The 12,559-nt window shown below is 43.5% G+C and overlaps 1 protein-coding gene across 4 annotated transcripts in view; it reads left to right on the top strand.

The window, feature by feature from the left end:
* Nucleotides 1-11,009, top strand: part of LOC117141611 (triple functional domain protein) — a 37,774-nt gene extending 26,765 nt beyond the window's left edge. For 2 of the 4 annotated variants that reach the window (XM_033305128.1, XM_033305129.1), the window contains 9 exons: nucleotides 4,428-4,521; nucleotides 4,595-4,852; nucleotides 8,545-8,610; nucleotides 8,685-8,780; nucleotides 8,847-8,962; nucleotides 9,025-9,141; nucleotides 9,207-9,396; nucleotides 9,482-9,862; nucleotides 9,922-11,009. In XM_033305128.1, the coding sequence (XP_033161019.1) occupies nucleotides 4,428-4,521; nucleotides 4,595-4,852; nucleotides 8,545-8,610; nucleotides 8,685-8,780; nucleotides 8,847-8,962; nucleotides 9,025-9,141; nucleotides 9,207-9,396; nucleotides 9,482-9,862; nucleotides 9,922-10,128 (1,525 nt within the window). In that variant the 3' untranslated portion in view covers nucleotides 10,129-11,009. Of the gene's footprint in view, nucleotides 1-464; nucleotides 959-4,427; nucleotides 4,522-4,594; nucleotides 4,853-7,733; nucleotides 7,863-8,544; nucleotides 8,611-8,684; nucleotides 8,781-8,846; nucleotides 8,963-9,024; nucleotides 9,142-9,206; nucleotides 9,397-9,481; nucleotides 9,863-9,921 lie in introns of those variants that run through there. The other 2 variants (XM_033305130.1, XM_033305131.1) reach the window with 2 other exon arrangements.
* Nucleotides 11,010-12,559: the final 1,550 nt, after the last annotated feature.

The following is a 12,559-nucleotide window of genomic DNA, read 5'->3' as shown; positions in this document are numbered from 1 at the left end:
CTCAGCTGCTCCCAGTTGTTGCTTGCTCATTGTTATGGTTTTTTGCCTTTTGTTTTTCGCTCTTTGAAGGCGAGGCTACTACACTGGGAAAAAATAGGCGAAGTATAAGTGAAATCAAGTTCATATTACTATTTAAAGAATCATGTTTGTTAAACGCTAGATTTGAACGGCAATTGCTTATTGAATATAACTTGTATCTGGTTCTAGGGCCAAGTGGTGAACGAAACCATTTTTTTTTTGGAACTTGTCAAGTGTACTCCCCCTTACTTCTCACCCTTTGCCCCACTGCCAACTCTGAGTTTGTTTTCGTGGGTGTGCGAGTTTGCCTGGCTGGGTTCTCCAGAAATCGAAGCTCCGTAGGGAGAAGCGAGAACCTTTTCTTCGTGCTCGCTCGGGGACTCTTGGCTCAGTTTACGATTAGACGCAGTGCGGGAAAGGTCTTTCGACTTGCGGTGCCGGTTTTTTAGCGGCCTAAACAATTAACGCCACTGTGTTTGAAGTGCTCACCTCGGTGGATCGCTTATCTGGCCATGTGCAACAACAACAACAACAGTGACTGCGGCCATCGGATCCGCCTAGATAAGATGGCCGAAAACGGTTTCCACTACGAAAGTGCCACCGCGGTGCCAGAAACCACCGGTTTCTGCGATAACAACAACGAGGCTTCGAATCCTCATCCGGAGTCCAACTACAACTCGCTGAAAGTGAAACGCAGCTCGGCTCCCACACATTCCCGACCCAGATCGATGCACAAGTTGTTCAAATCTATATCGCTGAGGGTCGGGGATAATGGAAATGCAAATGGGAGCGGGAACGGGAACGCCGCCGTTTTGCACCACCAGCAATCCCTGGGTGGCCAACCATCGGGATTCACATGTGTGTGCTGCGAAGAGGTGACCGAGATCAGGACGGAAAACCCCAAGAGGCGCAACTCCTTTTTGAAGGAACTCAAGAAACGGTACTTTTTGGAACATGGAACAACGTATGTCTTTCGCCATTTCCTTAGAAGCCAGTCGTTTTAGTGGGATTCCATTCAGATGTAGCATTTAGTAAGCTATTTGCTACTATAACTATAATTAAAGCACAGAAACAATGGCAGTGAATTGATTATAAACGTCTGCTTTGCGTTAGCCTCACGTTCAATTAGTCGCCCTCGTCTTCTCAATTGCAATAACAAGCTCCCTGGATATCATGTGCCTCATCATCTTCTCAATTGCCCAAGCTAACCCAGCCTTAATTCTGTTTTTGTTTTCGTTCGATACCAGCCACAGAGGGTATGACGACTTTAATAGACATTTCCAAGCTGAACTGTTAGTTTACAGCCGTTTGAGTGCCATAAAACCCACTACCGATTGATCTAAATGTTTATGCAAACTGGTTTCCAGACAGTTAAACTAAATAAATAACAATTATTATTTGAGAGGTAAACGACGTTATTACACTTGCTTCTCAATGATTTGCTTTGCGAATGGATTACTATTTCTGGCAGGGTATTTACAGATTTAGTTGCCTCATGGAGAACGGTATGCATTTCCTCATGCTCTGTTGGCTGCGCCATGAGTAAGCTTCCGCAGATGAAGATTTAGAACTTAATTTGATTTATCGACGCCAACGTGCAATAGGAGTCCGGCTGCTCAATCCCGATGGCGATTGCTCATTATGCAGCTGCAGTTACGGATCCGTCACGTTCGTTAGCCTAGCCGTAAGATAAACACGTTGTTTGTTGTTTGTCCGGTAGCAATTGAGCTGAGTTTAGTTTTCGGACGACGTTGCTCTTGGATTCCCCACATCGCTATCTTGCGCCCCAAAACGCTGGGGGAATATTTATCATGCTGGTTATTATACGTTTTGTGAAGAACAGACGCTTTGCTCTGTTTCGGGCAGTCTTTCCCCCATTTCACGTGATTATCACCGAAACAAATAGGGAATACCCATTAAATGTTCTCTGTGCCGGCAACCGGTTTCGTTTTTCCCACCGACGTTTAGTGTAATTCATCAGCGATCAAAACCTGTTGCGCTAAAGCATTGCAATCATTAGAGTTTATTTCTGCCCGCCTTTGACGAAACTTCTTTTGAAATAGAGCCCAGAACTGTCTTTGTCCTTTGTTAGTCAGCACTGGACTTCGTCATTAGCTGTGAGTGCGCCGGAGATAAGGGAATGAGGAAGGAACCTAACGATAACAGGCCAGTGCGTATTAATCATACGCCTCGTGCGCCCGCATGAAACAGAAAGAGCGCCGATTGATTTTCGATTTGTTTTGATATCTCGTAACCGCCTTATGCGGTATTTCTTATAATTACGCATTCACTCGAAACTCACTTCTAATAGATTCTCTTCGATTTGGAGCGGTCTTATCGCACTTAGCCTTAGCGGGGGAATACGATGGAATAGTTCTCCCGGGAACTATTCCTTTTACGAGCATGTATTATTCTTTTCGGTCTTGTTGGTCCGTGGAAGTGGCACAGCAACACTTTCAATATTTGCACTCTAATTGGGCACTTTGTTTGCTGCTGGCTCACTCGAGTGAGCATTAATGGTAGTTCCTGCTCGTCCGGCTGCTTCCTCGACGCCCTATTCCTGCCGAGCATGAATATAGATTATCGTCCGAGTCACCCACAGTATTCCTCCGAAGCGCTACCTCCTCCCGCCCCGGCTGTCACTTTGCCCCGGACTCTTTGTCTCAAGCACTGTGTCAATATGCGCGTGTGTTTGTCCAGGATATATGCAAAGAATCGGGGACCATAAAGCCAGCGGGGCCAGAGGAGGATCCTGCTCAGCGGCGCGTGCTGCCAAGTCCAATGAACTAAGTGGTATTTGTATTTCACCCATACACACAGGCACTGGCAGGGTATTGCACAAGCATGGGAAAAATATATCCATGACTTTGAAAAAATGTATAAATATTAAATTTTATCAATGATTCAGGCATTAATAAGTTGCAATGAGAGCCATGTTTAAATAATTACTTATTTTCATATTATTCAACAATATTTTGTTGCTTACGACAGTAAAGTATACGTAAACACTTACTAATGTTATAAAAATAAGTTGCATTTATTAATGATGCTTTGTTATTATTTTTATAGCTCGTTATCACTTTTAAAATTCCAATGCTTCAATGAACTTAAAAACAAACAAAAATCGAAAGAGATTAACATTTTTTTAGCAAACAATTATGCAAACTTATTGATGCGCATTTCTCAGAAATAATGCATATTCCTACGGATTTTATAGGCTGCTCATATTAGAAAGGATCATTTTTTCGCCGTGTGCAATTTGTTTTCGAGCAGCAGGAGGCGGAAACTGCAAATTTGTGAGCCAGCTTTGTTGCATACTTTGCGGCGACCCATTAATACATACACCCCAAAGCAAACACGCATTCTTTGGCTTGTACATAGAACACTTTGGCGACACTTTGGCCATTTGGCTATTTGGCTAAAACATTACATCAGCCAAATGAATTTTGAATGTGTCCAGCCAGCTGGTGATAAATTAAATACAATTCCTGGAACCGAACTGGTATCTCGTCCAATTTGACCAGTCGAAAGCCGCGTTCCTGCTCCTTGTCGTCTGTGTCAATGTTTATTTTTACTTCGAATTATGTTACATGCCATTGGGTCATGGGTCCTGGCTCCCGGCTCCTCGCTCCTCGCTCCTCGGTCCACCTTCCCAGCCATTTGGCTCCACTCTTTCGTGCTTTGTTTAATTGAAATCGATTTTCGAAGCGTTTAAGGCGACTGCTGTGCTCGCGAATTAAGCCTAATTAAAATGTTATAAACGGCATATTTAAAGCGAGCTTAGTTTCGCGGTTTTCTCTACTGCATTTCCACTGACCGCAGAGCATTCCCTGCAGCCCCAAATGAGCTGCTGAAACCCCAGCCAGCTGCTACAAATGTCCTCCGTGTTCAGTGTTCACTGTGGCTGATTAATGACTCGGCTCGCAAATAAAGTCGAAACTTGACCCATAAACTTTGCTCCGGCTGCAAATTAATCAAAGGAGCGTTGAAAGAAATATGCTTTTACGGCGAGTGCGGTAAAAAGTTGGAGCATAAAAGCGAATATTCAAACGGAAATTTGGTTTTAAAACCGTGGAATCATAAAAAGGCAAATGGTAATGGGAAAACGAATTGTGCCCACTGTGCGAGCGGCGACATCCGAACAGCGGGCGGTTTTTGGCCAAGTTAGCGGCCGATTCCATGCTGGCGACAGTCTGATGTTAGCCACGCAGCTGGACAGCCATCAAGCATCTCTTTGTTTTATTTATTTCGATTTTATTCGGCACGCCATGAGCGATGGAGGAACTTGTGCAAACCACCACAACGATTCGCAAGTTCCTGTAGGCTGTCTCCCTGGAAGAACTAAAGTTCTTCAAGTGTACAAACTGCCACTTACCTGTCGAATCGTTCTGTACTTCGTATCATTGCAGACGCAACTGGCTGCCGCTGATGAATCGCAAGGGAACGGACAAGCCGCCAAGTAGCAAACCGCTGGTGAAGAAGCCCTCGGAGAAAAACCTGAGAGTGAGTGCTGCGTTTAACGAGCGTTTATTTATATCATTTGACGTTTCTCCACGCCTTTCCTTTCTATATCTAGACACCCCAGAAGCACGCCGAGGAGCTGGCCGAGCAGCAAAACCAGCAGCCAGGTGCCAGTCCCGCCACCGTGCTGCCATCGTCGCAATTCCCCAGCTCCACTCAGCATCCAGGAGGAGCAGGAGCCGGCGACTACGAGCCGGACGAGGAGGTCGGCCTCGAGCTGCCGCCGCCCATGAAGCCCATCCAAGAGCCGCACCTGATTGCCAACGGACCGCCCGCCTTTGCCAAGGACGCCAAGGAGAGCTCTGGAAACATGGTGAGTGCCTGCGTCCGACACGGATTTCCCAAGATTTCCCACAGGATATGGGCGGGCTAAAAAAAATATCATTTGCAGTAGTTAGGAAATCATTGCTTACTGAACAAACCACGTGTCTTCGCTGCAACATATTTATGCCAAGGATTCGTGTTAGCAAGACGTGAAGTGCGGTTGTAAATTGAAGTTTATCTATCAGTAGTCCAAGATTTGTTTATTCACAACAAGTACAACCAATCTAGAAAGTTTTTACTCATTAGACACGAATAGGTTACCTGTGCTGTTCTCGTTCTAAGAAACAACTTACGATATGTTGCACTCTAATGAATGGAGAGCATTTTCGCAAAAGTACTTCTCAGGCATTGACCCACCCTAACGTGAATGATATCCCCGGTGCCCCCGTCCAATCAGCCACCCATTCGTTGGCTCCAAGTTTGTTTGCTTAGCACGCAGCTCCTCTAATATGTGTTTCCCACACAAATCAAAGCGGTTTATTGTGACTTTGGCCCGTTCGCCTCTGCTCCATCGACGTCATCGGCAATCCGAGCACGGTTTTTGCTCAATTAGAGAACTGGGAGGCGCGCACAAATTCTCCGGGGACTGGGAATCCTCCTCCGTACGTTCTCCGGGCCAGCCACCTTCGCCATAAATGCGCCACTTTATTTTGTTTACACTCGAGGCAGGAGAGTGAATAGACCACCGCAGCACAGCACACAGATACAGATACAAAGAGCCAGCGATACTCGAACTCGCAGATACGACGCATAAATTTCGACAGTCAAATTAGCCCACAGACTTTGTCGGTTGAATGTGCGTGGGGGCGGGACTTCCACTTGGCTGGTACTTCTGCGAGCAAATTACAGGGAAGGGATACAGTCAATGATGTTGGCTGCCTGATTCATGGCTGCGAATGTGGCCTTAAATTATGCAAAACTCGATGCATTCTGTCTATTTGTGCGGTGCTGACCACATGATGGAAAATTTGACTCTCCTAAGAGGGGAAATATAGTTATGCTTCAACAAAAGCCACTTAATTAATTAAAAGCATTTGCATAGGTTTCTTTCTTCCCTCTGATATTTTATTTAACAAAATTTCACCAGCCATCTGTGGATTATAGTTTTATAAATGCGACATCTTCTTGCATGTTTTTTTGTTTGGTTTTTAAATACCCCTTTAAAAATGTATAAATCTGCTAGAATCAAGAGTACCTATCATTTAAAATTTTCAAAATTCCCTCTGCGACTAATTGCCAGTTTTGAAATTTCCAAAGTTTTTATCGCACTATGTGTGCACTTCATCGGTTTTACGGTTTGACTCTCCTTCAATTTGATTAATGATTCGTTTCGTTCGGCAAGCTTCCCCCATTTCGGATGTCTCGCCTCCATTTCGAGCTTTTTCCATTCCGAAGTGTCCGTCGCCAGAATGTCGCCTTCGCTATAGCCACTTTGTCCGTCAATAAATTGAATGTCGTCTGGTCTGTTCTGCTCTGTTCCGCGTGTTTCTATTTTGCTGATGATGATGATGGCTTATTAGCCGAATTCGGTACACAGAAAAGCATTCGATCAATGATTTCATATGTCATTATAATGAAAGGGTTGAGTAAAGGGAAAAGCGCTATATCCGACAGTAGCATTCTATATGTCTAACTATTTTTTGCCGTGCATTCGTGCCAATTTTCGGCTGTCTTGTACAAGCTGGTTTGCCTTGATGCGTCAACATTTAATTGTATTCTTTCCTGTTTACAAATTCTGAGTTCTTCTGTATCGCCTGGGTGCGAACTTCTTAACCCAGTTAGGTTTTCGTACTGTATCGCTTGTGTTAACTTTTTGGCCTACTTGGCATTCGGGTCTTGGCCGTGTTCCTGTGCCACCTTTGTTTAGTTCGCCTATTTGCATTGTCATTAATTTTTAATAGTTCTCCTTGTCGAAACTCGCGCCCTTTGCGAGTGCTTCATATATATATATATATGTATCTATATATCCGTGTGTGTGACATCAGCCGTTGCAAGTCGACTACCTCCCCGTTTCAAAGAGGCTAATTAAATGTCACACCACTTAAATGTGGCTACGTCATAGCGTGGGTTGTTGTTCCTTTGGTTTTGGCCTTTATTGTCCTTCCTTTAAGCGGTTGCTTTTACATGATGAAATCCATTGTAAAACGCTATGAGGGGGAACTGTAGTTTACGAAATTCCCTGAAATTGTTATCGCAAAAGTGTGAAATTAACTCGTTTTAACTTTTCGTACTCAGCAATTCCTACTCGCTCACAGTAAAATATTCGAATTAATTGACAATGAAGCACATTGAGCAAGTTCCTCATCCGCACCGCGTTAAATCTATGTTTTATGAATAGATTATTTTCCACCGCCAGAGGTATTTCCCTGTCGATCACTCGCACCCTCTAGAACATTTCGCCGCGAAATGCGAATTAATTTATGTATTTAAGAATTCATAGCAACAACAGTGCCAGCAAATCTACACAAAACACACACTCACGGGCACAAAGAGAGTTCCCCCGGTGCCCCGACTTCCCTACTTCCCTATCTATATCTCTATATCTCTCTGTTTAGCTTTCGCTCACTCGATACAAGTATTTCAGCGCTTTTCCTCAAGTGAGTGCGACGAATTTCTTGGAGGAGCGTTGATTGAGAGTTTCTTTTTGATGTCGCAAGGGGAAGCACTCTGTGTGTGCGTAAGTGGGTGGGTGGGTGCTTGGGTGGCAGGTGGGGTGGCGTGCCTGCATATGTAAAACATGCTGGGCAACAGGCAAAACTATTAGGCGGCCAGTCAGCCAGTCAGTCGCACTGCTCAGCGCTCGGCGTTCAGTCGCTCTTCGAGATTCTCGGGCTTCGCATTGCCAAAATGCGTCGTCGTCGCAAAGTCCTTATAAAGGCCATATTTTCGAAAGACAGTTCGCCATAAACGTTGGCCGAAAAGCAAAAAAGCAAAAAGTTTCCACTGTGCGCCGGGAATTTTAAGCAACACGTGCCATGAGCTGTTTCTTCCGCTTATTTGTAAGCTGCATCGCAGTTGTAAATCGTTTTCGATGACAAATTCCACTTTTTGCCAAGCCCAAAGAGCTGACCGTTCGTTATCTTATCGCGACAAGTACACAGAATGGAAAATTGAGCTCACGAAGAACAATAGTTACACAATGTTATCTGCTGGCTGGGCGAAACTTTTCACCGTGTTACCCCAAAGCAAATTTTGGTTATAAATTTAGTAAAACCAACAGTAGAACCATGGTGTGCATGTGTGTTTGTGTTTAGTTACGTTGCTTATTTATGCAACTGAAATTAATTTGGGGCCCTGTGTGGTGTGCGAGCTCGCGAGTGGGAAAACAAAAATAAGCGAGTGATTCAATTCGAGCTGAACATGCAAGCGCCTAGAACGTGTTTATTTTGAAAAATACCCCAAAATGATGGAGGTTTTCCTCAACTCAACTCTATATGCGGCCACACGGCGGATGAGCAATGTTGCCCGTTCAACTAATTCAATACCCATAGTTTATTCAATTTCAATAGAGATTGTTTGCCTTAGAAAGTTATTGAATCAAGTGCTGCACGGGTAGAAAAAGTTTTTCAATTAGCCGCCTGCTGCACAAGGGGATAATGCAATAATCGTTGCTCAAACTTTTTCATTATGCATTTGGCCTGACCATCATTGAGTTTCCCCCCGCTTTTCCCACTCTTGCAGGCCAGCCCCGGCAAAATGGACGGCAATCCACTTTCGGAAATAGAAGAAATTGTCAAGACGACAACGGTAAGTGCTTCAGTCGATGATGGTGTCGAGCGCAGGACTAACCCCCGTTCCCCTCAATGTTTTCCAATCTCCAGGAGCAGCACGAGTCCAACAGTCGCGTGGATGGAGGCGGAGGAGTGGAAAATGCAAGCACAAACGGCCATGGTCGATCCCACGACAACAATGATGAGGTGAGGGTCTTACCACAATTATGAAGTTAGCTCCAGCTAACGAACTATATCCCATGTCCTTTCCAGAGCCACACCGCTGTGTCTGACAAGGCTGCAGCCCTCAAAAAGCGACAATGCATCTTCGCGGAGCTGATGTCCACGGAGGAGGCATATGTACAGGATCTGCATGAGATCGTCAATGGGTACGTACTGAATTTGTTCGTTCAATCCTATACAGCCTAATATATTAAATATCCTTTTTCAGTTACATGACAGAGATTAACAACACGAACAGTGATATACCCATGCCTGAGGACCTGAAGGGTGGTAAAATGAAGTTGGTATTCAACAATATTAAAGACATCTACGAGTGGCACAGGGAGTGAGTATAGAAAACCCCTCCATCTAAAGTAAGCAACCTATTTAACAAACTCGTGCTACTTCCAGCTTCTTCCTGAGAGCCCTGCGCAACTGCCAAAAGTCGCCGGCGGACCTGGGTCCGCTCATCAAGCGGTCAGCCACCAAGTTCGCTCTGTACTACACCTATTGCAGCAACAAACCGCTGTCCGAATACATAGTCAGCGCCCATTATCAGTATTTCGATAGCATACGTCAGAAGCTGGGACATCGTCTGGATGTAAGTCAAAATTGCGAAATCATAATTGTAATTGGTTCCGTTGTGGAATCTGTAACTTATTTCTTCCCGTTTTTCTAATCCGCAGCTGAATAACTTGATCATTAAGCCGGTGCAGAGAATCACTAAATACGAGCTACTCATCAAGGAGATCATCAAGGCCACCGAGGGAGCTGGGCTTTACAAGGAGGTGCCCATGCTGCAGGAGGCCTACCAGCAAATGAAGGTGGTCGTGAAGACGGTCAACGATATGATGGTGGTGCTGCGAAGCCTGCAGGACTTCGATGGGGAGATAACCGCCCAAGGCAGCCTGTTGATGCAGGGACCCATGAACTGCGTGGTGGATGCGGCACAGAAGCACCGCGAGCTGCAGGTGTTCCTCTTCCAGCAGATCATCATCTTCGCGGATATTGAGAAGACCAAGAACCAGTACGCCAGTCCCATATTCAAATACAGATCGCACATACAGGTGAGAGCAATAAAATAGAACTTTCGAATGGGTTAACAATATCCACTTACCACCCTCAGCTCAATCACATGCAAATGAAGGAACTGGGCGACTGCCGCTTTCAAATCAGGTCGACTGACCCCAAGATCCCGGAGATGACGATCATCTGCCAGGCGGCGTCGCAGGAGAACTACGCGGGGTGGCGCGATATGCTAAACAAGATACTGCAGCAGCAGAACGACCTGATCTTCATGCTCTCCAATCCCCTGTCAACCAAAAACAAATGAACGCCGTTGGCGAAAGAATTCCAAATGATAAGGCAGGAAGCTTAAAAGCAAGCAAGAACAACAAACGAAAGTATGAGAAAATGATATTCAAATGTGTTTTGGGCAAAGGTGTTCCGCCACCCAAGTGAGCATTAGCCTCGCACTTGTTTTTCCGTCTGTGCGTTTGTTTACGGATAGTTTTGCTCACTCACACCCAGAAACACTCGCATACTCAATCCTAATTTGTATGTAACTTGTAATTGTAATTTATTTATTCGTCATCAACAGCGTTTCCGTTCAGTCCACCTTTAGATTTTAGTTGAGCCGCCTTTCTGTTCTTAAAGTTTTTGTTTTCTATTCCGGATTTGTGTGTATGAAACGCAAAGTATTATATGCTCAAGATTACCTTTGACATTGTGTGCATTTTTAACTTAATTAGACTCCTTTGCTCTTAGTTTTACATTTCCGAGTCTGATTTACTAACGATCCGCAGCCGAGAACTACTCAGAATCAAAAGCAATTTACATTTCGTTTTCGTTTCGTAATCGTTTTATTCGCATTGAACGCAGAGAGTAAGAGTATAACTATTCTAGCCTTAGTTCGGTACATAGTTTTAGTTCAACTGCTAAATGTTAATCATAGTTTAAACTTTAGTTACTCGATTTGCTTTGCAAAACTAAAGCAGAGATTTGTGTAATGGCACTCGTTCGAGTGTGACAACTTCGTGAAATAATATAAGCTTAACTTTAGTTTATGGATGCAATGCAAAGCGTATTTGTACTTTATGATTTACAAATAAAATATGTAAGCTTTAAACGTAATCAAAACCAGAAACAATAAGTTTTTAATTTTTCTAATTTTAAACTATGCCCGAAATAAATATAATGCCTGCTCGGATGTAATTATTCTTTGGTTTTCGCATCTTTCGCCCCATTTTCGGTTGTTCTGTTTACAAGAAACACTTATAAGCTAAGCAGTCATCAAAAATGAAGCCCGAACACCCAAATGATAGCACTTAAGCCAATCTAAACTGTATCCGAGACGATTTTCAAAGCATATTTCTCGTTTTGGTGTCTGTGCGTTTATGTTAGTTGGTAAGCAGAAGCCAGTTGGGCCAATGTACAGTGTAGCATACGAGGATAAGTCAGAGTCACTCAAATGCATGTGTCTCTTGCAAACAAATTACTCAAACAGGACCAGGATTTGATTAAACGATTATATGTATAGAACACGAGACGAAGTTACTAAGCGGTTGTCCATCCAATGCTTTCAATCCGATTTTGTCTCTTAGAAGCACCCACACACACACCGAGACGCCGAGACGCCGGTTACCGTCTGGAACATGAATATGAATGCCAGATGCATATATCAATGCGAGGAAAACAATAATGATTTAGCTAAGCTAAATGTAGGAAGCAAACATGAAATGTATTTTTTTACAACAATTGTGAAACGAACCTCCGGCATAATTCGTAATTAAATGTTAAAGTCGCGACGACGGATCGGATGGTAGGATCGAAGGATCGATGGATCAAATGATCCGATGATCAGATGATCAGATGACAAGCAAACGCACAGTGAGGGGAACCCAATGGCCACAACATTTTCTACATTTTGCACTTTACTCGTGGAGGGAGCTCTACTCTACTCACAACCGATCGACCGTAACATGTAACATACTGAATTCTTTTCGATTGTATTAATGGCACTTACCGATTAACTAATTGTTGTACTTAAGCCCTGTCGAAATTCTAGATAATTGTGGTAATTAAAGTGTGTGTTTTAGTTTATCTAATTACTCTGACTAACTATAAATATATTACTTACAACTGCGACATCATGTGCGTCAGTGCAATGCGAACAGCATAAAGTAAACGTGTTAATCTGTGTTTTAGCCAAGTAAGCATCAGCTTTCCCTCGGAAAACGCCCGGAAAAGCCAGGCGAGATAAACTTTTGGCCCGGGCGCAGGCTGCAAATAAATATAATTATATCCAGAAACCACTATGCAAATTGTATGTAACCAACAAAGCATGTAATCTGAATTTAAATTTTTCAAAGTGAATAATAATAAAGCAAAAGTAGCTGAATAAACTTAACATACTCAACGGAAATGTTTTTTATTTTTCTCATTGTTTAAGTTTCGTTTAATGGTACTTGATTTTAAAATCCACGACAGTTAAAAATAATTTAAATTTGGCGCCTAGGTTGAAATGGTTGGGAACCCTACAATTCTAGGGAGGAATGGTGAATGGTAGATAACCAAGAAGAAGAAAGGCGGGAAATTCAATTGTCCGAAAAACTACATTTTGTTTTTGCATTGGTTTAATGATTTATCCAATTTAAATTTTGTTTGTAATTTATTTAAAGAGGCACTCCGATTTGAATGTGTGTGTGAAGCTGAAAGCTGAATGTATGTGTGAATCTTAAACTGGCTATACTTGCGTTGCTCAA

The sequence above is a fragment of the Drosophila mauritiana genome, chromosome 3L, assembly GCF_004382145.1.
Source record: "Drosophila mauritiana strain mau12 chromosome 3L, ASM438214v1, whole genome shotgun sequence".
Lineage (NCBI taxonomy): Eukaryota > Metazoa > Arthropoda > Insecta > Diptera > Drosophilidae > Drosophila > Drosophila mauritiana.
The sequence above is the reverse complement of the archived record's forward strand: the minus strand, read 5'-3'. Positions and strand labels throughout refer to the sequence as shown.